The sequence below is a fragment of the Cyprinodon tularosa genome, unplaced genomic scaffold (genome assembly GCF_016077235.1).
Source record: "Cyprinodon tularosa strain WSP-4 unplaced genomic scaffold, ASM1607723v1 ctg137, whole genome shotgun sequence".
Lineage (NCBI taxonomy): Eukaryota > Metazoa > Chordata > Actinopteri > Cyprinodontiformes > Cyprinodontidae > Cyprinodon > Cyprinodon tularosa.
This window is the reverse complement of record NW_024038189.1, coordinates 908408-932013: the sequence shown is the minus strand read 5'-3', so window position 1 is coordinate 932013 and position 23606 is coordinate 908408. Positions and strand designations below refer to the sequence as shown.

The window sequence follows — 23606 nt, the reverse complement described above, 5'->3', positions numbered from 1 at the left end:
TCAAAATATTATTAGAATAAAGTCGTAATGTTAAGAGAATAAAGTTCGGTCAAGCTCAGTCAAAGGTCACTATAATCAAATTACTTTTACATCTTAATTTAAAGTGACGTAAAGTTTCAGCACCCTTACAGTTTTCAGGGAGTTAATTCCAGATCAGTGGATCATAAGAACTAAAAGCTGCTTCTCCATGTTTGGTTCTGGGTATGGAGAGTAGATCAGAGCCCCCGCTGACATTCTTTTAAAAGAAGGAGGGGCACCAAATTAAAGTTGGGGACCCCTACAGGTCCCTTAAAGGCAGCCTTGCTTTAGACATTCAACTGTAAATCTCTTCTTCCCAGAGAAACCAAAACAAAACCTGACTTTAAATGAACTTTATTAGGATAATCCCTCATTCAGGTGGTTGAAGAGAAGCCAGAAATGTTTAGGAACAGAAATCCATCCATTCAACCCAAACCCATTCAACTTTTATTTATTGGTCTTTTCAGTAAAAACTGGTGAGACCAGATTTTCTTTCTTTTTTCCATCCTTGAGGCAAAGAAAAAAACAATTGGTGTGTAAATGAGGTGAAACCAGAAACCTGGTTCCTGGCAGAGGATGATGACATCAATCACCTCCTCTTCCTGTAAGACGTATAGAGATGTATGTTGCATCAAAGCCTGGCTTTCATCATTTTTTTCCTTTTCTTTAACTAACAGAAAAAAGACACAACCAGGAATACCCAAATAAGGACATTTGGTGCTCATAGAAACAGGAAGTTAAACTCCTGACGGGTATATAACCCACAACCTGAGTTTCAGTCAGTCTGTATCTCAGCAGTGATATAAATCACTGAACGATGGCTCTTCAGCACCAAAACCTTCTGTTGGTCTTTCTGGTATTTATTTCAGGTAAGCCGCTGATCGCTATGTTTTATTTATCTTTGTGTTTTTTTAAAGAGGACTGACTTGTAAGCTGAAATGTTGCAGAAACAGCAGCTGAAGAATTCTGCAAAAAATATATATTTTTTTTATTATTTTTAGAGGGAATCTGCTAAAGATGTATTGTGCAGCAATGCTGATAAGCCTTAGCTGAAGTGTTGAAAGTAAAGATGAGACTGGGGTAAGTCTAAAATGCTGAAATATTAGAAAAAGGAAATAAAGGAACTTTAATCTTATGAACGAATGAATCTAATCTAAATTAACCAACTTATTCAGGTTATTATTATTAGCATTTCTTCTTGTAGCTTAGTTGAAATAAGACTGCAGGAGATACTGCAGGAGTTAAAGTGTGATGCAACTTTTAGGTTTTCAGCCCAAAATGCATGGAACAGATTACAAATCAAAGCCCAGCATCAAACCCTTAATATTCTGGAGGAGTTTAAAGCAAAACTAAAATACCTCAGTCCAACTCTGTCCTCAACTGTTTCTAATAAAAACAGGCATTAATGTCATTCATTGTTTGTATCCATATTGCTGCCATTGTCGCCAGTGCAGGTTTGTTTTTATAGCACCGTTCAGCGGGGAGACAATTCAGAGTACAGTGGCTTAGAGTCAACACAAAAATTAAAGAGAATTAGTGTGAATAATTAAAATACAAAAACTATATGAAAAAATAACTGGAAACGTACAATGTATAGATGGCACAGTCAAAGGCTGCTCTATACAAATGTTTTATACAAATGGAGCCTAGATGGAAGTTCAACTGAAGAAATGATTACTTACTCTCATCTGCCTCCCACTTATTGACTCGAATGCAATCCCTCACACTAAGCATGCTTGTAGCGACAGTGGAGAGGAAAAACTCCCTTTTAACAGGAAGAAACCTCCAGCAGAACCAGACTCAGTGTGAGCGGCCATCTGCTGAGGCCGACTGGGGTTCAAGGAGACAGAAGCAGAGATTCAAAAAGCAGCTGTAAAAGGCGGCCCCGTCCAGGAAACACACAGCCAGGCAGACGAGCTCCGAGCCAGCTACCATGTCAGAGGATGAAGAGAAAACATCCAGTTAGTCACAGTCAGAGAAACAGGACTACACTGGAAAACAGGCCAAGCTCCTACATCTAGAAACAAAGGTGTTGATGGCAGCAGCACAGCTGATATTTCTCTCCAGGATGGAGTCACAGCCAAACAGGAACAGACCAGATGAAGCTACTATGAGAAAAAGCAGAGAGAGCAGAACGTTAGAGATTGAACTAACAGATTCTGCAGAGTGGGAGAATAGAGATAGAATGAAGCAGAATGATTAAAACGGGGTTTACTCAGAAATTATGGCTGGAGGAACTGGTAAGACTCTCTGATCTGGAAAGAATACGGTTCTCATTAGCAAATAACTTAAAGCGATTCAACAGAACTTTTTGAGAATGTTCTTGTTTACTTATGTCACTTTCGTTTGGTTTTGATTTTGTAATGTCTTTATGTTTTTTGTTCACATACAAAAAAAAGGACAAATGTGTATTGTTGAAGTTTCAATTTATATGTATGATTCCTCAATAAAAAACTGTTTAACACAATAGAAAAAAAAGAAAAAAAAGGGGTTCTCTCAGTAAAATAATGAAATGTTTTCATGCTGTTTCCAGGAGCTCTGGGTCAAACCATTAAGCATGAGCTGACGTCTACCTGCGCTGTGAGAGGATCGACAGCCACCCTGCCCTGCTCCTTCACACCGTTAAAATCTTTCTCCAGAGATGGACCGGAAGTCCCTCTGAAGAACATCAGAGTTCGCTGGTGCAAGAACCATCTGATGTGTCAAGATTCAACCTCATCTGTGTTTGACAGTAACTCAACGAACAACAACCCCCGTTACCAGTACCTGGGAGACCTGAAGGGAAACTGCTCTCTGCAGATAAGAGATGTAGAAATGGGAGATGACGCAACCTTTTACTTCGGAGTGGAAGCTGATGAAGTTGAAGGGAGCGTTTTAAACACAACAGGAGTAAAGCTCACCGTTGTAGGTAAGAATAAACCAAACACACATTGACTAGTAGCAAAAATGAGTTTGAATATCAAGTAACTAAAACATTTTTTGTTTGCAGAGGACAAAAAGATGAGCGTCCTGGGTTACAGTGAAGAAGGCTTCAGAAGCGGTCGCCTCGGCCTGCTCCGCTGCATTTTGTCATGCTCTGCTTCCCAACACAACAGGGTCACCTGGAAGAAAGATGGCGTCATCCTCTCACAGACTTGGAGCAACCTGCTGTTCAACCCTCTTACTGTGCAACATTCTGGCAACTACACCTGTGCTCTGAGGAACGACACGGAGACGCAGTCTGAGCCGTTCGTCCTGCAGGTGGAGGCTGCAGGTAAATGATCCTTTCTACATGAATGTTGAATAGCAGCGTTTACAGTGAGAGGATGTAACAGGTGATTCTTCCTGCCTACAGCCACCATCATCTGGAGACTCCTATAAGAATAACATTTTCCTTCATGCTGTGTTTTCTTCCTGTTTTGTTTTCTCTGGCTGTTCTGAGCAGCATGCAGCATGATTGGCTGTTAATCCTTTAGTGAAACCAGCCCAGTTTGCTTTATTGGGAGAATATCTTCCTAATTTTATCAGATACTCCATCTTTGTATAGTAAAGCAGCTTCTTCTTCCCCTGAGGTTGTGTTGTTAGGGCATCCATGTACTTACCATGTACATACTTCCTTGATGTGTTTGTTTTGTTGCGCCCCTCCTGATTCGTTGTAGTTTAAACCAAGCAGTCCAACAGATCACTATTTTCCCCCCGTCAGCATACTGAGTCTGGGTTCGCAAAATGTTTTTTCAGATCATTATGTTGTAATGGCTGATATACAGGCAGACAGTGGAGGTTCTAGATGAAATTTACCAGAAGAATTTCATGGGACACATGAAAAAAAAGCTTATTGTTGCAGGTGATGATGAAAACTGTGACCCTTTAATTAAAGGGCTGGAGATTAAAACTGACTGAGTGAATTAGTCCAAAGGAGGAATCAGTCAGGGTCTCTTTTTCTAGCTTTTTTAAAAAAAATTCTTTTTTTTTGTCATTACACTTTCCCAAGAACAGAGAAGTGAAATTAACTCTGCATTTAATAAGTGGGATGCCATTGTGCGGCAAACAGGGAGCAGTGTGGGGTTATGGGTCTTTGCTCAGGGAGCCAGGGTGGCAGTCTGTTAACCTGACTCCGCCAGATGGATTTGCTCTGCATATCCATCTGGAAACCTTCAGTTGAAGTAATTTTGGGAAGGGGCCAAAATACTGGTTAGCTGATTGGCCTATGTTGGTGATAGACGGGCCAAATAAACCAATCAGATCAACGAAGCATATGACGTACTAACAGCCAGGCTAATCCGTCGGGAGAAGAGCAAAAACATCTTTTCCTCTGAGAAAAGCCTCCAGAGCAGTATTTTGCTCTTCTTTCAGTGAAGACATACTCTGTAATTCCGATAAAACTTGCTCGATAGCCACGCTAACGCTAGTTTCATCGGCTGAAGCCGCCATGTTCTTTAGACTGAACTGTCACGCTTCTCGTTGCGTCACACCTCAACCCGCCTTAAAGCCAACACTGATTGGACGTTCATTTGGTGAACGGCTCCAAATTTTCTTTAACGGAGAGTCTCCAGACTGATTAGCGAGTGAAATCTTGAAAGCTCGCGAGATCAGGATGGTCTCACGAGGCTAATTACAATGTGCGATAAATACAACGCGATATCTTCGACCTTTTAATTATTTACATTTCTATAATAACAATAATATAAATTGAACTTTATTGATCTCACGTTGGAGAAATTAACTCTGCATTTAACCCATCCCTTTGGTGAGCAGCGGGCTGCCATTGTGCAGCGCTCAGAGAGCAGTCTGGGGTTACGGGTCTTTGCTCAGGGAGCCAAGGTGGCAGTCTGTGGGAGTGGGGCTTGAAATCACAACTTCAGGATTCCAAGTTCTATGCCCTAACCACTAAGCTGCCACTCCCCACCAGCATATCTCTTATTCTTATAATATGTACATTTCCCCTTAATTCAAGCAGGTAAATAAGATAATTAGCTAAAGGAACGATTATTTCTGCTTCTATGTTAAGTATAATCAAATAATAAATTATTATAAATTAGATATGATTAAATGGAACTATTTTAAACATAAATATCTTATAAATCATCTTACCTGCATTCTCAAATCAAGGGAATATTACTTTTACACCTCATTTAAGAAAATTGACTTATTTAGATTCCAGTTTTTGCAGTGTAGGCCTTCAGCACAGGGGGCATAACAGGGGCCAGGACTTGTTTAACATAGGGGGACCGGCCCCTGTTGGCCCCTGTCTAGAACCGCCCATGCAGCCAGATGATATCATGAGATAATTTTTCCTGTGTGTGATTGTCCCAAAAAATAAGTAGACGTAACATTATTCCTTTTTCTGTTTATTTTATACTTGATTCAAATATTTTATATACTATTAAATTGTAAAATGTAACTTTAAATTTTATTTTATTCATTTATTTTCTTATTTTTATTCCTAATTGCTTTGATTCTGTTATATTTTAATCATGTAAAGCACTTTGCATTGTCTTTGTACTGAATTGTGCTATACAAATAAATTTGCCTTGCCTTGCCTTAAATAAATAAATGTCCAATTAAATTAATATACTTAATTTTAAATGGAGTCAAATAATCTCATATAAAAAAATTCAATTTATTTGAAGGTGATTCATTACTTTACTCTATAAATAAACATAAAGTGAAGTGATAATATGTTATTTTGGGGGGTTGCAGGTCTTATGCATCATTATTTTTAGTGTCACAGGCTGAGATGTTGGTAAACCTTGATCTAGAGATCTACCTAAAACTGATGAATGTTTGTTGTACTTCACAGGAATCAGAAGAAGCACAATCTACACAGTTCTGTTCGGTTTGATTGCTGTGATAAATGCCATATTGGCCGCCATCTTCATCAGAAGGTAAAGAAGCTAAGGGATAAATTCCTATTTCTCCTACAAACATGTTTTAGTCTGTCAATAAAATGAATCAGTTGGTAAATGAAGTGTTTGTATATGCAGAGGCGGATTTAGGAAATTTGGGGCCCTAGGCAAAGACAGGCAGGGGGCCTTCTGAATTGAGACGACAACTCATAAAACAGAGCCATTCTACAGATAGAGAAATGTTAATAGAATAGACATCCATTATCTGTTCTAGGTTGTGTCCCTCTCTTCTTGTCCCTTTTCTTCTTGTTTTCCTCTCTATGTTTTGTACTCAGCTGACTTTTCATGCTGTCTCTAAAGGAATGAAAGATTTTTTCCAAGCACTAAGCTCACTTAGCTGATTGCTCCTTCCTGTGTTTCCAAAAAGGCCAAAGTAAATAACCCAGTCCTTCTTTTCACTGTAGACAAGCCATGATCTGCTTCTCTGTTCTCCATTTTTCATTTGGATGAAATAATAGCTGCATGAATCATGACAGCAGACAAGATAGAGGAGAGCAGGAGGCGGGGTTACCAATCTACTCGCTCTGGAGAGCAGAGTTCGCTGCTTTTAGATGTTGTCTCCAAAGTCTCCAGTAGCAGAAAAAAGTCTCTAGATTTGGCGCTAGGAGCTTTTTAGAAATCAAAGTGCTAGAGGGGTCTGAAAAGTGGCTAAATATAGCGACTAAAGCGCTAAGTTGGCAACACTGCTCTTTGCATGGTTTGTTTTCAAATGGTTTGCTGCTGTCTGTTTGGACCTTTCTGAACATGTGCAGCAAATGGACTGATCCAATATGGTGGACACTAAAGGGGTGGGGGGTTGGGGGGGTTGAGACACACTTAATATTATAAGCGTTCTGATGGCATTTTAGTGAAAGGATTTTTTTTAATCAAAAACATAATTAAAGTGCATAAATACAGAACAGTTGTATTGAGATTACAGTTTTTTTGGATTGCTTAAGCACGATTTTCAAAACAGGGCCCGTGTTTTCAAAACACTACACACAATTAGCACAACCATACACCCAATTAGCAAAACACTACAGATCCTTTGCATAATTAAACACTCTTGTAAAAACTATACACTTCTGTTTAAAAACCACACTTTGTTACCATATGAAACACACACGTTTCACATTACTATACTCTGTTTGCACGAGTTACACTCTGCTGTGATAAACCTAAAACACTTTTAGCACTTCTACTTCCCTATGATTAGAGTTGGCTACCATCAACAAAGTACAAATATATTGTAAATTCACCAAACACTACACAAGACCAATGTTGCAGACTGAAGAAACTTATTTATTTCTCAACACGCCCAAAATGTTGACATGGAGATTCATAATACTGTAACAAAATGTCACTTTATGTATTGTACTGTAAGTTTACTTTAAAAAAAACAAAACAAAACCTAGACATTGTCTCTTCGCCTAACTGGATCTGGCCAGAGAATTTCATCAACATCGCAGGCAATGTTGTCATTAGCAAGACACCTTGGAAAGAAACGTCTTGAATGATGAATCCATCCTTGCATTGCTGCTACCTCCATCTGGTCACAGGCCTCCTCCATGGCTTGGATGAGGGGTACCTCAGCCTGGAGACGGAGATCATATACCTTCCACCGTCATGCCGAGAAAAACTCTTCTACAGGTGCTGGTCATAAAATTAGAATATCATGAAAAAGTAGATTGATTTCAGTAATTCCATTTAAAAAGTGAAACTTGTATATTATATTCATACATTACATACAAACTCATATATTTCAGATGTTTATTTTGTTTAATTTTGATGATTACAAATGACAACAAATGAAAATCTCAAATTCATCATATCAGAAAATTAGAATATTACTGAAGACCAATAAAAACAAAGGATTTATAGAAATGTTGGCCAACTGAAAAGTATGAACATGAAAAGTATGAGCATGTACAGCACTCAGTATTTAGTTGGGCCTCCTTTGGCCTGTATTACTGCAGCAATGCGGCGTGGCATGGAGTCGATCAGTCTGTGGCACTGCTCAGGTGTTATGATAGCCCAGGTTGCTCTAATAGTGGCTTTTACCTCTTCTGAATTGTTGGGTCTGGTGTATTGCATCTTCTTCTTCACAATACCCCATAGATTTTCTATGGGGTTAAGGTCAGGAGAGTTTGCTGGCCAATTAAGAACAGGGATACCATGGTCCTTCAACCAGGTACTGGTAGCTTTGGCACTGTGTGCAGGTGCCAAGTCCTGTTGGAAAATGAAATCTGCATCTCCAAAAAGTTGGTCAGCTGCAGGAAGCATGAAGTGCTCTAAAACTTCCTGGTATGTGGCTGCGTTGACCCTGGACCTCAGAAAACACAATGGACCAACACCAGCAGATGACATGGCACCCCAAACCATCACTGACTGTGGAAACTTTACACTGGACTTCAAGCAACGTGGATGAAGTGCCTCTCTTCTTTTCCTCCAGACTCTGGGACCTTGATTTCCAAAGGAAATGCAAAATTTACTTTCATCAGAGAACATGACTTTGGACCACTCACCAGCAGTCCAGTCCTGTTTCTCTTTAGCCCAGGCAAGACGCTTCTGACGCTGTCTGTGGTTCAAGAGTGGCTTGACACAAGGAATGCGACAGCAGAAACCCATGTCTTTCATACGTCTGTGTGTGGTGGTTCTTGAAGCACTCACTCCAGCTGCAGTCCACTCTTTGTGAATCTCCCCCACATTTTTGAATGGGTTTTGTTTCACAATCCTCTCCAGGGTGCGGTTATCTCTCTTGCTTGTACACTTTTTTCGACCACATCTTTTCCTTCCCTTCGCCTCTCTATTAATGTGCTTGGACACTGAGCTCTGTGAACAGCCAGCCTCTTTAGCGATGACCTTTTGTGTCTTGCCCTCCTTGTGCAAGGTGTCGATGGTCATCTTTTGGACAACTGTCAAGTCAGCAGTCTTCCCCATGATTGTGTAGCCTATAGAACTAGACTGAAAGACCATTTAAAGGCTTTTGCAGGTGGTTTGAGTTAATTAGCTGATTAGAGTGTGGCACCAGGGGCCATCAATTTTGAACCTTTTCACAATATTCTAATTTTCTGATATGATGAATTTGAGATTTTCATTTGTTGTCATTTGTAATCATCAAAATTAAACAAAATAAACATCTGAAATATATGAGTTTGTATGTAATGTATGAATATAATATACAAGTTTCACTTTTTAAATGGAATTACTGAAATCAATCTACTTTTTCATGATATTCTAATTTTATGACCAGCACCTGTATAGGGTTGAGAAATGGAGAGTATGGTGGAAGATATAGGACGGTGAAATGTGGATGTTGCTGAAACCAGTTCTGAACCAGAGCAGAGCGGTGGAAAGACACATTGTCCCATACAACAATGTATTGCATATGATCGACTTGATTTGCTGCTGTTATGTTGTGCAATTGGTCCAAGAATGTAAGTATGAGTGCTGTGTTGTAAGGGCCCATATGGGCATGGCGGTGGAGGGCCCCATTCTGTGTAATGGCTGCATAGAGTCTTATATTACCCCCACGTTGCCCTGGGACATTGATTATAGCCCTGTGGCCAATGATGTTTCTTCCCCTCCTTCGTGTTCTCGTCAGGTTGAACCCAGCCTCATCTACGTAAATGAACTCATGCTGGATCTCCTCTCCATCCATTTGTAAAACTCTCTGAAGAACAGTGTCAGGCAAAATTGTGTTCAGTGTAGATCTAGTATACATATCACAGTACAGTAAAAGATTATGAGACAGTATGCAAGATCACAATGCTTAGGTGAATACATACCTCTGCATAATCATGCCGCAGTCGTTTCACCCTTTTGGAATTGCGCTCGAAAGGCACTCGATACATTTTCTTCATTTGAATATGTTTTTTATTAGGATGCGTGCCAGTGTTGATGTTGAGACCTGATGGATATTGTTGAAACCGACGTGGTTATTGACAAAGTTAGCTTGGAGCTGATTGAGGGTTATAGCATTGTTGGCCAAAACCATGTTTACTATCTCCCTCTCTTGCTGTTCTGTGAACATAGGAGGCCGTCCCCCTCGTCGTTCCTGGCCCTCAATCCTATGTAGAAAAAAAAAACAGTAAACAATAGTACAGTAATTTCACAGGAAAAGGTAACAGAAGTGCTGATAGTGCATAGAATACAGTACTGTAAGCAGTTGCTGAAACCGTTCAGATGTTTTTGATATGATGATATTTTTACAATACCTATTTTCCAGTCGAAATGTTCTTATCACACTTGCCACTGTGTATCGGCTTAGATTTGGCTGTACTCTCAGTCCAGCCTCCCTCATCGTCAGGCCGTGGTTGACAACGTGGTCAACAAGTGTTGCACGGATCTCATTTGTCAGATTCGGTCCTCTTTGAGCACGTTCTTGTCTTCCTCTTCCTCTTCGCCTACCTCCAGCCTGGCCTCCATCTCTTCCTCTTCCATTGATTCCTCCTCTGTTGATTCCTCTTCCTCCCCTTCCTCCTCTTCCTCCTCGTCCTTCTCCTCCTCCTTGTCGTCGTCCTCCTCCTTGTCCTCCTCCTTCTCCTCCACCTCGTCTTACTATTTCTCTGACTCTTTCCATTGTGCTTGAAGACCGATGAACTCACCTGCTGCTTTTTATAGTGCTTATACACCTGATTGGTGTGTCTACAATTAAGCAAACAGGTGTTTGCACACCTGATGACTGTGTTGAATCAATTGGTTGGAAGGTGCGGTAATTTGACAGTCAGTGCTCTGGTATTTCACGGAAGTGACTTCATAATAGATTTTTGTGTGTAATGTATGTTAAGTGTGTTTAGTGTTTTGCAAATCAATGTGTGTAGAGTTTTGCAACAAGTGTGAGGTTGACAATGTGCTTATAGTTGTGCAAATATGGGCTGATGTTTTGCTTCTTGAGTGTAAGGTTTTGCTAATAGTGTACTACTTTTAACTTTAGTGTGTAAGCAATCCAAAAAAAACTGTAATGGGGCCCCCAGGACCTTGGGGCCCTAGGCAACTGTCTAGTAATGCCTAATGGTAAAACCCCCCCTGAGTAAATGTGATCTAGAGCAGAGTTCTAGTTTATAAACATTTCTAAAAAATTAATTAACTGCAGATGTAACATTGATGAAAACAGCATCGGCAACTAAAGTAGTTTTTTTTTGTGTGCAAACAATGCAAAAATCTCTAACCATTGCTTAGTTTAATTTCTTTAGTGGATCTCAAAGACCCCATAATTGTTTTTTTGAGGATTTCAAGTGGGGAATTACTGGACTAAAACATTTTTTCTGTGTTTCCAGGAAGTTCTGTATGAAGGAGAGATTGACAGAAAACACTGAGAGACATTTGGAGGGAGAGGACTGAAATCAGGACAGGTAAAATCTGACATTTCATGTAAGATAATAAAACGTGTCCAAATGATATCAGTGTTGGCTTTGCTGCATATTTGGTTATAAACAGGGTTTATCTTTCAAGTTCACTTGTTAAATCAAATGTCCTGATTGGACAAAATCAAATCTTTTCAAATTTGGACCTTTGTGTTAACGATGAAAAAACTTTAGGGGAAATTTGGACCAGCTGGCTTTGGTATGTTGTTAGCCACAGCTCATTTACTCTGTATACACAGCATACTTCTCAGAGAAATGTACGGAAGAGGATTAGGGCCACTGAAAAAAAAAAAAAAGTTAACAAATTTTGAAATTTTATTTCAGTTTAGTATGGGAAAAAAGTCAGAATTCTGAGATGAAAGTCAGAATCTGAGAAAAAAAGTCAGAATTCTGAGATTAAAGTCAGAATTCTGAGAAAAAAGTCAGAATTTTGAGATGAAAGTCAGAATCTGAGAAAAAAAGTCAGAATTCTTAAATTAAAGTCAGAATTCTGAGATTAAAGTCAGATTTCCGAGAAAAAAGCCAGAATTCTTAAATTAAAGTCAGAATCTGAGAAAAAAAGTCAGACTTCTGAGATTAAAGTCAGAATTCTGAGAAAAAAGCCAGAATTCTTAAAATAAAGTCAGAATTCTTAAATTAAAGTGAGAATTCTGAGAAAAAAGTCAGAATTTTGAGATTAAAGTCAGAATTCTGAGAAAAAAGACAGAATTCTGAGATTAAAGTCAGAATTCTTAGATTAAAGTCAGAATTCTGAGAAAAAAGTCAGAATTTTGAGATTAAAGTCAGAATTTTGAGATTAAAGACAGAATTCTGAGAAAAAAAGTCAGAATTCTGACTTTTTTCCTGTACTATACTGAAATAAAATTTAAAAAATCAGTTAACTTTTTGTTTTTCAGTGGCCCTAACCCTCTTCCATAGAAATGGAACCAGACAATGTCCTCAATGCTAATTACTCACAATAAAGTATTATATAAATAAAAACTATATATATATATATAATATACATAAAAACTACTTAAACAATAATTCCCTTAAATATGATGATGATGTTCTTTACAGAGAAAAATCTGCAGCTAATTGTTTTGAATTAATTTGACTCCCAGTAGATCCAAAGTAGGTACAAGTGCGCCCTCTACTGATCAACCTTTACATGCACTAAATATTAGATATGAAAGGATTTCATAGTAGTTCACAATTATAGATGTATATATTTAAAAAATGTTTTGTAAAACTTCTTACTTTTTCTCTAACTACATTTAGACTAACTGCCATAACCTGCCCTCCATACATCAGATTTATTACAAGTGAAATCTTTTACCTTGTTTTGGCCCATAAGTTTCTTGCTTTTTTAAATTTGTTTCACACTAATTAGGACAGGAACATATTTTTATTAAATGAAACATTCTTTATGAAAAATTTGCCTTTACTTTTCTTACTATATGGAAAACAAAGTATTTTTTCTGGTATTATTTCGAGCCTCAATTTGTTGTATTGATAACCTTACTGCTGCCTGCTGATTATTTACAGTTAAAAGTTTACATATTCTTCCATTACAGACAGAAAAAAAACAGCTCAAAGTATAGAAAAAACTGAAAATGACATAAGTACAAATTCATAAAAATGATTAAATGATGGAAATCATGACATTGATTTTAAATATATATGTGTGCATATATAATAATAAATAAACAAGCCTGATGGAGCTCCTGAAATAAAAAGTTTTTACGCAACACTTCGTGGCAATAATCACTGAAATCAGCTGCTTTCTGTAACGTTCAGGAAATGTTCAGACTGTTGCACCTTTTGACAGGTATGTTGCTTCACCGGTCAATGAGCTCTAATTTGTCTGGGACCGTTTATTTTTTAGAATTTTTACTTTCTTTAGCTTTGTGTTATTTAAATGACTAGTTTAAATTCATCCTATAAGGGAAGGATGTGTAAACTTTCAAGCAAAGCTTCAGCTAAATGCTTCACTCTCTAATGATTCCATATCATTTGGCAGACCTGCATTGTTTGAACTTTGTTGTGATCATTATGTTTCTCCTTTTGGAAAACAGTATTGCAGAAAGTAATGATTGTATCCGTAATGCCTTGAAAGACATTATAGGCACTCTTTCAAATATGCAACAAATTGTCCTCATGTTCTGCTGGTTTTAGAAGAACATAAAAAGTGCACCTAAATGGAAAGATCAAAGATCTCCTGAAGACCTCTCTGTAGATAGATGGAGTCTTGTGACATGAAGATGCCTCTGATCTCTAACGACTGCTCTTTCCTTTGCTTCCTTAACTATACTTTTTTCTGTTTCAGTTTACAGGATCTGCTGAGGACCTATGATGTCGTTAAAACTTCAAAGACCAAAGAAGAGCATTTTTGATAAAAAAAAGACGATTTAATCTGAGATCATGAGAACTTCAATCCACTGAACATCTGCCACCTGTTAAAGAAGGAAAAGCAAAAACAAAAACTTTGAAACATCAGTTTCTCTTGTCCTGCTGTTTATATGCTGCTGTTTTTATTTGAGTCTGAAAAGAAAATTGGTGGAATCAAGCTTTTTGCCTGTTGTTAACTACGGTATATAGATATATAGATAATAGATATATAGATCATGTTTTCAGCATCCGTTACCTGCAGTTTTAATGTCCCGAATTTCTTCGATACCTTTTTTTTGTTTTTTATTATATGTAATTTATGTATCTTATATGCTGCTGGGATGCATTTAGCATATAAAGAGATTTATAAGAGATTTATAAGCCAAGCCAGGCTACTCTTGTCGAAACCAGTCGGGAGAAGAGCAAAAACATCTTTTCCTCTGAGAATAGCCTCCAGAGCAGTGTTTTGCTCTTCTTTCAGTGAAGAAATACTCTGTAATTCCGATAAAACTTGCTCGATAGCCACGCTAACGCTAGTTTCATCGGCTGAAGCCGCCATGTTCTTTAGACTGAACTGTCGCACTTCTCGTTGCGTCACCAGAGAGTCTCCAGACTGATTAGCGAGTGAAACCTTGAAAGCTCGCGAGATCAGGATGGTCTCACGAGGCTAAATCAGAGGTGGAGACGAGTACAAATGATGGACCCAGAACTTCATGGTGTGGTGCCAGCAGAACCACCTTCTGAATAATGCAGGGAAAACCTAGCCTGGGTGCCATTCCGAACTTAGTCCCGCCCACAAAGTTTGAGGTCGGGGAAGTTCGGTCTGGCTCTGCTCCATAGTAGCGCGAGTATTATCGCCCACTGTCAGGCGATCCAATCAAATTGTCAGGGCGGGCTTTATACGATGATGGACAGATGACCAACAGTCACGTAATCAACCACGTGACCAATGTGCGCTTGGGTGACAACAATAATGGCTGCCGCTGGAGAGTTTAGGTGTGTAGATTCTGCTATTAGGTCTGTTCTAGAAGATATCGACAGCAAATTAATTTTAAAAGAGGAACAGAGAAACGCGATCAAGTCTCATCTTCTTATTATAGGCGTGCAACTGCACGCTTTGATTTTTGTGGACAACAACTATGCGTCGCTTAACATACGTTACGCACTCCGTTGCTCTTATTGGTTGTAGGTCTATCCAATTGAGTGCAGAGGCATTTTTTTTCTTGGTTCGTTCGAAACACGCCCCATAATCACCGCTCTATGGAGCAGCATCAGACTCATTCTGACTAGAATTGAGTCGGACTACGTCAGGCTAGGGAAAACCAAGGAGCTTATCAAAATATTACACTTTGTTCTTAGATCAAGGATCCCGCTCTCGTTCTATTCTTAAATCTCTGTTGAGGAACTGTCCTCATTAGATAAACTTCTTGGGAAAACATTAGTTCTGACACACAACAGGCAGGTATTATTAGGGTTTAACAGACTCAGACATCATTAATAAGAATAATCCCAACAGCACTGATCATGAAGACAAAGATAGTTGTAGTTTTTACAGAATATATATATATTTTACAGAATATATATATTGATTAATCTCTTGATTATGTTTTCGATTAATCCATTAATAATCAGATAGCAAAAGGTTCCTTAAGGAAGATTTTTTTTTTTACCAAATTAAACCAGGTGAAACTTTTCAACTTAAGGAGTTCTGGATAGAACATATTAAGAAACATTTTTTTTAAATCTTAAATTCAAAATTTTATATATGTTTTTACAATTTTGGTATAATTCCTGCTTTTAGAGGGTCGCTCTGTCAGCTTAAGGCACGTTTTAGAGTCTCTGTACTCCAGTGAATGTTTAATTTATTACTAAATCAGTTGATGGTTATTTCAATATTATCACGATTTATCCAATTATTTGTTCAGCCATAATTAGAACATTCTTAAATAAGGTTTAAGAGATAGCCATAAAGCACATAGTTTATCTTTATTTTATTTCTTAAAATCTTTAAATAATTAAAGTTTTTGCCGTTGCTTCCACAAAGACATCAAAATATAACATAAAGAAACCATAATGATGAAGTACAGAGTAGTTTGCCCTGTAGGGGTTCAGATGTTCTGATTTAATAAAGCTGTTGTTCTGTGCTAATCTGTTTAATTATCAAATTCTATTTCTAGGTGCAGTAACATGCAGCCCTATGGAAGAGGATTAGGGCGACTGAAAAATTTTATTTCGGTATAGTATGGGAAAAAAGTCAGAATTCTGACTTTAATCTCAGAATTCTGACTTTTTTCTCAGAATTCTGACTTTAATTTCAGAATTCTGACTTTTTTCTCAGAATTCTGACTTTTTTCTCAGAATTCTGACTCTTTTCTCAGAATTCTGACTTTAATTTCAGAATTCTGACTTTTTTCTCAGAATTCTGACTCTTTACTCAGAATTTTGATTTTTTTATTGTCAGAATTCAGTCAGAATTCTACGGAAGAGGAGGGCCAGTGGGAAAAAAAAAAGTTTACTGATTTTTAAATTTTATTTCAGTTTGGTATGGGAAAAAAGTCAGAATTCTGACTTTTTCTCAGAATTCTGACTTTTTTTCCCATACTATACTGAAATAAAATAAAAAAAATCTGTTAACTTTTTTTTTTTCAGTGGCCCTAATCCTCTTCCATACAGCCCCACAATCTAACACCAAAAAATAATTTTCAAATGCTTGTTTTCTCCCTTTTAATCTTATTGCATTAACTGTAAAAAAAATCTCTCTATTACATATTTTAATGTGTTATGCTTTAGATATGACCCTTTGATAAAGTAGTACAGCTTGTATAACAGTGTAAACCTGCCGTAACAACAACACACAGCCCATAATATCTAAACCGCTGGTAATACATATCAGTACAACCCTCAGAAAACAATCTTTGTCTTTCTTTTACACAAAGAAATATGTAAATAGAAAAAATAAAAACTCAACAATCAGTTTGACGTCAGCTGAGTCACAATAATGAGAAACATTTCTCAGCCCGGCCCAATTCCTCACTTTGGTATCTGCTCTATCCTTCTCTAATAAAACATAATTCAGGCCATGAATTGCTGCGCTGCCACACCTTTCTCCTCGCCTTTGTCTTCCCTTTCCGCCTTTGTGAAACTCCCTCTGACCAAGCTGAACAAAAGCAAACCTGGACTTTGGCTGGAAGAGAGACATCAGTCCTCCAACAATGAGGATCCATTTTCAGGTGGAATTTTCCTGGAGCTGCATAATAAAGAGTAAACTGGGACACAGCGGCTGCTGCCAAATTATGAACCCCGATCCTTGAGTAAAACCGACTTATCAAACAACAGAGGCAGCAAAAAGAAGGCAATCTGCAGGCAGATGGAATACAATGAAAGCAGTTCAGGAACATATGAAACCAGGGCTGGTTCTGAGAAAGGAATCAGTTTCAATCTCCCTGTAATGTGCAGTAAAGCAGTTTCTTTTCTAGAATTTACATCAAGTAAAGGTAAAAATTTTTTACACCTTCTAAGTCCGTTTAAATTACAGTAAAAAAACGTTTATAGGTTTTTTTCATGGTCAAAACATTGATTGTGGTACGTTTAAAAATTTACATAAAATTTAAACTGAGCTGATAAATAAAGAATGTGATATTTGATCATCCAAACACATTTTAATTGTTACCAAAAACTACAACCTTTAAAAGCAGAGACATTTAACAATAGTTGTACTATATTCATATAAAAAAAACACATAATTAATCCCAAAGAAAAATGAAATGCAACTCAAAGTCTTCAAGTATGTTAATAAAAGTTGTTGTAGATGCTGATGTCTGTGGGCAGGAAAGGTTTCCTGTAGTGGTCTGTCCTACAGCGGCTCTGTGGAAGCCTCTGACTGCAGACACTCTACTTTTGTTTTAATGTCCCCTGAGGAGGAATTTCAGGGTTGATTTTTTATGTTCCTCATGTTCAAAAGAATCACTTTGCACAATTATCCAGAAGGTTCCCGACTTCTTTATCAGCTGCCTTACATCTGTGGCTCCTATGCTGCCCCCCCACCCCCCAGCAGATAATAGCAGAAGGTATCAGACTCTATACAACAGACTTACAGAAGATACTCTTTGTATTCAACATAATTAGTCAAGATGAAGTGTTTACAAAACAAAAAGCAAGTTAAAAAATTAATTTCCATTCAAATGTTGAAGATTTACTAACACGCATTAATTAATTGTTTGTGCAGTTAACTTTAAAAAAATGAATAATTTATTGAATATCATATATATATATATATATATATATATATATATATATATATATATATATATATATATATATATATATATATATATATATATATATATATATATATATATATATATATATATCTTTCCACCCATTTATCCACCTGCTGACTTTAGATTATCTGAGAACTTCATGTGTCTAAGATGTAAAACAAAAAGAGAGGTTTCTAAGTGATGGATCTTTTTTCTTTTTATTCTTTGTTTTATATGAATCTCTGATGTTTCCTTGTCTTTTTCATCCTGCTTTAGACTTTATTAAGTTTAACTTTAAAAAAATAATAGTTTTAGAGTCTGCTCAGAGGTACTTTAGAGCTGAATAAAAGAATCGGGTCAATATTGTGGGTCAGATTATTTATAAATTACAATAATGCTTCCAGGAGGAGTTTCCCTGTTCTGTAAGATTATCATATATGAGATTTAAAATCAAGGTTAAAAGTAACATTTTAAACCAAATCCATGTGTTGTAGAAAACGGTGGGTTTTTGATCGCTGGGCTCTTCTTCCATTTATGTGAGATAAAACCAAAGATCAGGCGAGGCATCATAGACTGGGCCCATCTACACTAACATTGTTAAAAGGAAAATTTTTTGATTTTCTGCTGCAGTTCTCAGCAGATAATAAACAAAAATCAGCATAATTTTGAAGTTTCAGCCATATAATTAATGAAATGTAAAAACGTTGCAATCTGAGGTGTCCCTTCTCCTGATGTCGTGACGTTTCACTACGAGGTGATGGTGTACGAGCCGGACCGCCGGTTCATGTGCTTCCCCAGGTCTTCCTGAAACACATCAATAAATCATAAAGCAATCAGCTTCTTAAAGCCTTTTAATCTTTTATTTTCATATTTAAAAGGTCTGATGCTTTTAGCTTGAAGTGGGCAACATTCTTACTTGAGGTGTGTCTAATAAAATAGCTTAAACTAGATGCAATTCATTGTGTCAGACTGTAAAAAAAAAGAATGACTGTAATCTCCAGATAGAAACATAAAAAAAAAACATTTGCATTAAATTAACCCTTTGATGATGATTTGTACAGCCTGCTCAGGGCGTGTGGCTAAAAGTCAACTCTTACGATTTTTATTTGTTCTTTTTGTCTCAGATATATTCGTCACAGTGAAGGTCATAGCTTTCATTGATTCCCTGTGATCCCTCTTTAAACTTTGACTCAATAAAATGCAAACAGCCAAATAACTTTTACCGTACGCTCTAACACACCCAACACCCTTCTATCAGGATGTTTGCTTTTCTCTCCTCAAATCTGCCGGTGTTCTGACAGATCAGCATACCCATAGTCAATACTCATGCGACGTCAGATTTGCGTTTATCCATTTAGTTTTGTACAAAAAAAGACTTTAAACTACCTCAACGGGGGTGTATCCCTTTAGTCATGTCCCAAAAAAACAATTTAGGTTAGATTAGAGGTTAGATTGCCACACGCTTCAAAAAACACTAAAAGTAATTAATTAAATAGTTTTTTTCGTCCATGACTAAAGGAAAACACACAAGCTGAGGTAATTTAAAGTGTATTTTTCATACAAAACTAAAGGGATAAACGGGTTTTGACTATGGGTATGCTGGTCTCACCCGGTATGCTCACCTGGCAGAATACAGGATCCTTTTCTTTTTCACTCAGTGTTTATGCTTAAAATATTCAGAAACAAATCCTGTGTATTTTCTCTTTGAGGAATAAATATGTTTAATTCATATATTCTGATTTAGAAACAGTGGCACAGAAATACCTAGGAAACATAAATTAAATGATCTTTACTGACAGTTTTCCAGAGTTGTTACAACACTGAACCGTAGCAATGCATTAAAACCAGAGATGGCAAAAGTACTCACTTTCCGTACTTGAGTAAAAGTACAGATACTTGTGTTAAAAAAATACTCTGGTAAAAGTGGAAGTACTGATTAAACTTCTTTACTCAAGTAAAAGTAACAAAGTACAGGCTTGTAAATTTACTTAAAGTGTAAAAGTAAAAGTAGAAACCACTTTTTTCATGCCGTTGCCTACATTTTAAATGGATGTCTGCCAATAGGACTAGATCTCCGTTGTGTTCATTTTCAATCATCTCGTCGTCCATGCTACTATGCTAACGCCACCGCCACCAAGCTGCAATGATTTGCCGCCAATGAATACCGCCGAATCTGTCGATTCATCTTGTAGTGGTGCGTCAAAAGCAACGTAGATTCCCATCCAATTAGATTGAATTTGGTATCGATGACGTGAAAAATAATAACGGTAACTCCATTGAAATGATTCAAAACTAAAGTAACGAGCCAATTTTTAAAACTGTAAGGAGTAGAAAGTACAGATATTTGTGTAAAAATGTAAGGAGTAGAAGTAAAAAGTCGCCATAAAAATAAGTAGTAAAGTAAAGTAAAAATATCAGAAAAATCTACTTGAGTACAGTAATGAAGTATTTGTACTTCGTTACTTCCCATCTCTGATTAAAACCAGCTATTTGCTGGTTAGCAGCAAAGTGTGGTTAGTGGATAGAACTAATTTCTCCTCCCTGAATGAATTACAGAGGCTGGAGATTGGCCTGTTTTCCAGTGTGGTCCTGTTTCTCTGACTATGACTGGCTGGATGTGCTCTCTTCATCCTCTGACATGGGAGCTGGCTCGGTGCTTTTTGTATGTCTGCTTCTGCCTCCTTGAAACCCAGTCGGCCTCAGCAGATGGCCGCTCACACTGAGCCTGGTTCTGCTGGAGGTTTCTTCCTGTTAAAAGGGAGTTGTTCCTCTCCACTGTCGCTACAAGCATGCTTAGTATGAGGGATTGTATTTGAGTCAATGAGTCGATGCAATCAGCTGGTTTTCCTTAGATAGAAAACTTTGAATCAATCTGACTGGATGATCTGGTTGAACTGTAAAGTGAGATGTTTGAGATGACATGTGTTGTGAATTGGCGCTATATAAATAAACTGATTTGAATTGAATTGAGTTCCGATTCTTAGGAAACAACATTTCTTCTGAAAACGAAACCAAGTATCAGGATTCGGCTGCAGATCAGACCAGTGGTGACGTGAACGCCTCACTCACTTGTTCTCTAGCATTGGTCCCAACGAACCGGGTGTGGGTGGTGTACATCGGGACGTTGTCCATGTTGTTCAGGTTTGCATAGGGACTGAAGCTGCTTCTGTGTCTGCAGCAGCAGAACCACACCAGCTGCAGAGACAACAAATAGATTTACTGACATGACATCAAAGACAGGATCAAAGTCATTAGACACAATACATTGGATGAGGGTGTAGCCAGACGGTGACCTTTGATGGGTTAGCATCTAAAGGCTTCCGTAGCCTTGGGTGTAGCTGCTGTATGTAGGAGATTGACTCCAAACAAAGTGTCCAGGAAGATTTGAATGTTGACAGTGTCAATTTCGTAAATTTCCTACACTCCTACTGCACTCCAAAAAAGTCAAAAAACAATCCATGGGACTTTGTTTCCAATTATGAAGATGTTTCGCTTCGGAAGATATTTTGGTAGCTTTTCAATTCAAAATGTCAGAAATAACGTCGAGTTCAAGGCTTTATATAGTAGCCCAGCAAAGCCTTATTTTTGTTTAAACAGAGGCTAGTGCATCCTAAGGACCAAACCCCCAGACCAAATATGAGCAGAGCGGTGTCTGCAGTTCAATGCAGAGAGGAATGCTCTGATCTACACAGACGGATGGCCCCACACAGAAGAGCGCCCTCCTCAGGAAAAGACTCTGCAGTACATCTACACCTTATGGACAAAGGACATTCATTTGAGGACCAGAATGTTCACATTTTGGACAAAGAAAATAGGTAGTTTGAGAGGAGCGTGAAGGAAGCCATCTGTGTAAAGAAAACAACAAACATTAACAGAGGGGGTGGACTCAGATTCCAGCTTTCAAAAAACTACAGTGCAGTAATTGAGTTGGTCCCTTCCCGCAATCATTGCAATCCCAACACCTTTATAGAAGAGCAGAAGACCTCACCTATTCAGCCATGGCCAACATTTCCCTTTAATGACGCCCTTTCAGAGACATGCAGGCTAATAAAAGAATCCAAACGACCCCCATTCCAAAGGGGTAGACTCGTTCATCTTTTTCTATTTGCATGTTTTCTAAACAAAAACAAGGCTTTGTTGGGCTGCTGCATAAAGCCTTGAACTCAACACTTATTTCTGACATTTTGAATTTGAAAAAGCTTCCTGGATGGGAAGAGAAACGTCTTCAAACTTGGAAACAAAGTCCAGTTTGAAGACATTTCCTATTCAAGGGAATTTTTCTACCAAGTAACTTATTGTGTTGTGTAACACCAACTCCCCAAACAGCAGACATCACTCAGTCGGTGTTTCTAAGGTAAATTGGTCGGTCTGTCATAGTCTTGATTAAGTCCAGAAACAGTTGTGGAAATTGGGCTGTGTTTGGTCGGCCTGATTTTGTCCTTCTTTAGTCCTATAACAGACTTTGAAAAGACATTGAAAACCCAAACTCCGTCTTTTCAATGTTCTCACAATTAGGGCCTTTTCCTTTGACTTTTCAACCAAATGTCAACATTGTTTGGATGTAAATTATGTCGTCTTTTTTGCCTGGTGGGAAGTATGCATATGTGTACCCATACTTGTCCTCGCTGTACTTTGCTTTGCTTGTACTTTGCTTATGGGGCAGCACTCTTAGTAGAGACTCCCAGACTTCCCTATTTCTTCCAGCTCCACTGGAGAAACGTACCTGGAACACCTCAGGAGGAAGGCGTCCAGGAGGCAGCTGAACCTCAGCTGAGTCCTTTTGAGATGGAGGAGAAGCGTACCAGCATACCCATAGTCAATATGCATGCACAAGATGCTAGTTTTGCATTTATCCCTTTAGTTTTGAATGAAAAATAGACTTTAAACTACCTCGACAGGAGTGTATCCCTTTTTGTCCCTTCATGTATATCCCCTCATGTACAAACAATCTAAGGTCAGATCACCATACACTTCAAAAAGCACCCAAAAGTAATGAATTGATTAGTTTTTTTTGTACATGACTAAAGGGATACACGAATTTTGATCTAGTTTAAAGTTATTTTTTGTACAAAACTAAAGGGATAAATTAAAGGGATAAACGGGTATTGACTATGAGTATGCTGGTCTGACTGGTTATGCTCATCTGACAGAACAACGACTCTACTCTAACCCTTTCTCTAAGGGAAGAAAGCTATTTTCAGCCAATTGTATAAAGGATCTTGTTCTGTTAGTCAGGATCCAGATTCCATGGCCATAGCTGAGGGTAGGAACGTAGATCGACGGGGAGATGGAGAGCTTTGCTTTTTCGAGCAGTTCTCTCTTCACCAGAAGGACCACTGCAGTGTCTGCATCATAGCGGCAGCCGCACCGCATCGTTCCATCTATTTATTTCCCAGTTCATTGTCCCCTCTCCCATGAACAGAACTCCCAGATAACTTGAACTCCCCCACAAGTTAGGAACTGTTCTTCGACCTTTTGTGGTTCCAGAACCATGGCCTTGTACTTAGAGGAGCTGATTCTCACCCCAGCCACTTTGCACTTGACTGCAAACCGAACAGGTGAATCCTGAGCATATGAAAATGGGTTCGCAAAAATACTGCTTTCAGCTAGGGGTGTAAATAATAAACATTTTTTATCAATGCATCGATCCAACAGCCGACAATCCGATGCATCGATACATCCGCAAGAGAATCGATTCATGTTTTTTTTTTCCTCCGGTCTATTTTTAT

General features: G+C 38.0%; 2 protein-coding genes and 1 long non-coding RNA gene across 4 annotated transcripts in view; 1 reads left to right on the top strand and 2 right to left on the bottom strand.

Annotated features, from left to right (window-relative positions):
* Positions 1–750: 750 nt before the first annotated feature.
* Positions 751–13801, top strand: LOC119778706. Of its 2 annotated transcripts, none has more exons than XM_038278056.1 (6): positions 751–887; positions 2552–2926; positions 3008–3271; positions 5798–5882; positions 11162–11236; positions 13564–13801. In XM_038278056.1, exons 1-5 carry the CDS (start codon positions 836–838, stop codon positions 11223–11225), a joined length of 840 nt encoding a protein of 279 aa, XP_038133984.1. In that variant the 5' UTR covers positions 751–835; the 3' UTR covers positions 11226–11236; positions 13564–13801. The 2 variants fall into 2 exon arrangements, with proteins under 2 accessions (XP_038133984.1, XP_038133983.1); XM_038278055.1 differs by having other exon boundaries at positions 13557–13801.
* LOC119778707 lies at positions 7332–9731 on the bottom strand. Its single transcript, XR_005280109.1, has 3 exons — positions 9671–9731; positions 9411–9555; positions 7332–7526 (listed from the first exon to the last, which is right to left on the bottom strand). It is a non-coding gene; the product is annotated as an uncharacterized LOC119778707 (long non-coding RNA).
* A 4194-nt stretch (positions 13802–17995) lies between the features above and the next one.
* The window catches only part of LOC119778703 (putative GPI-anchored protein pfl2), a 28155-nt gene continuing 22544 nt past the window's right edge, over positions 17996–23606 (bottom strand). Inside the window, exons 4-5 of the mRNA XM_038278052.1 lie at positions 20947–21072; positions 17996–18681 (exon numbers count right to left, since the gene is read on the bottom strand). Of these exons, the coding sequence (XP_038133980.1) occupies positions 18625–18681; positions 20947–21072 (183 nt within the window). The 3' untranslated portion in view covers positions 17996–18624. The remainder of the gene's footprint in view (positions 18682–20946; positions 21073–23606) is intronic.

Coding starts and splice junctions, on each gene's coding strand:
- LOC119778706 (XM_038278056.1), top strand. CDS start 836: ATGGCTCTTCAGCACCAAAACCTTCTGTTGGTCTTTCTGGTATTTATT. Junction 3,272..5,797: donor CCTGCAGGTGGAGGCTGCAG/GTAAATGATCCT, acceptor TGTACTTCACAG/GAATCAGAAGAAGCACAATC. Junction 5,883..11,161: donor GCCGCCATCTTCATCAGAAG/GTAAAGAAGCTA, acceptor CTGTGTTTCCAG/GAAGTTCTGTATGAAGGAGA.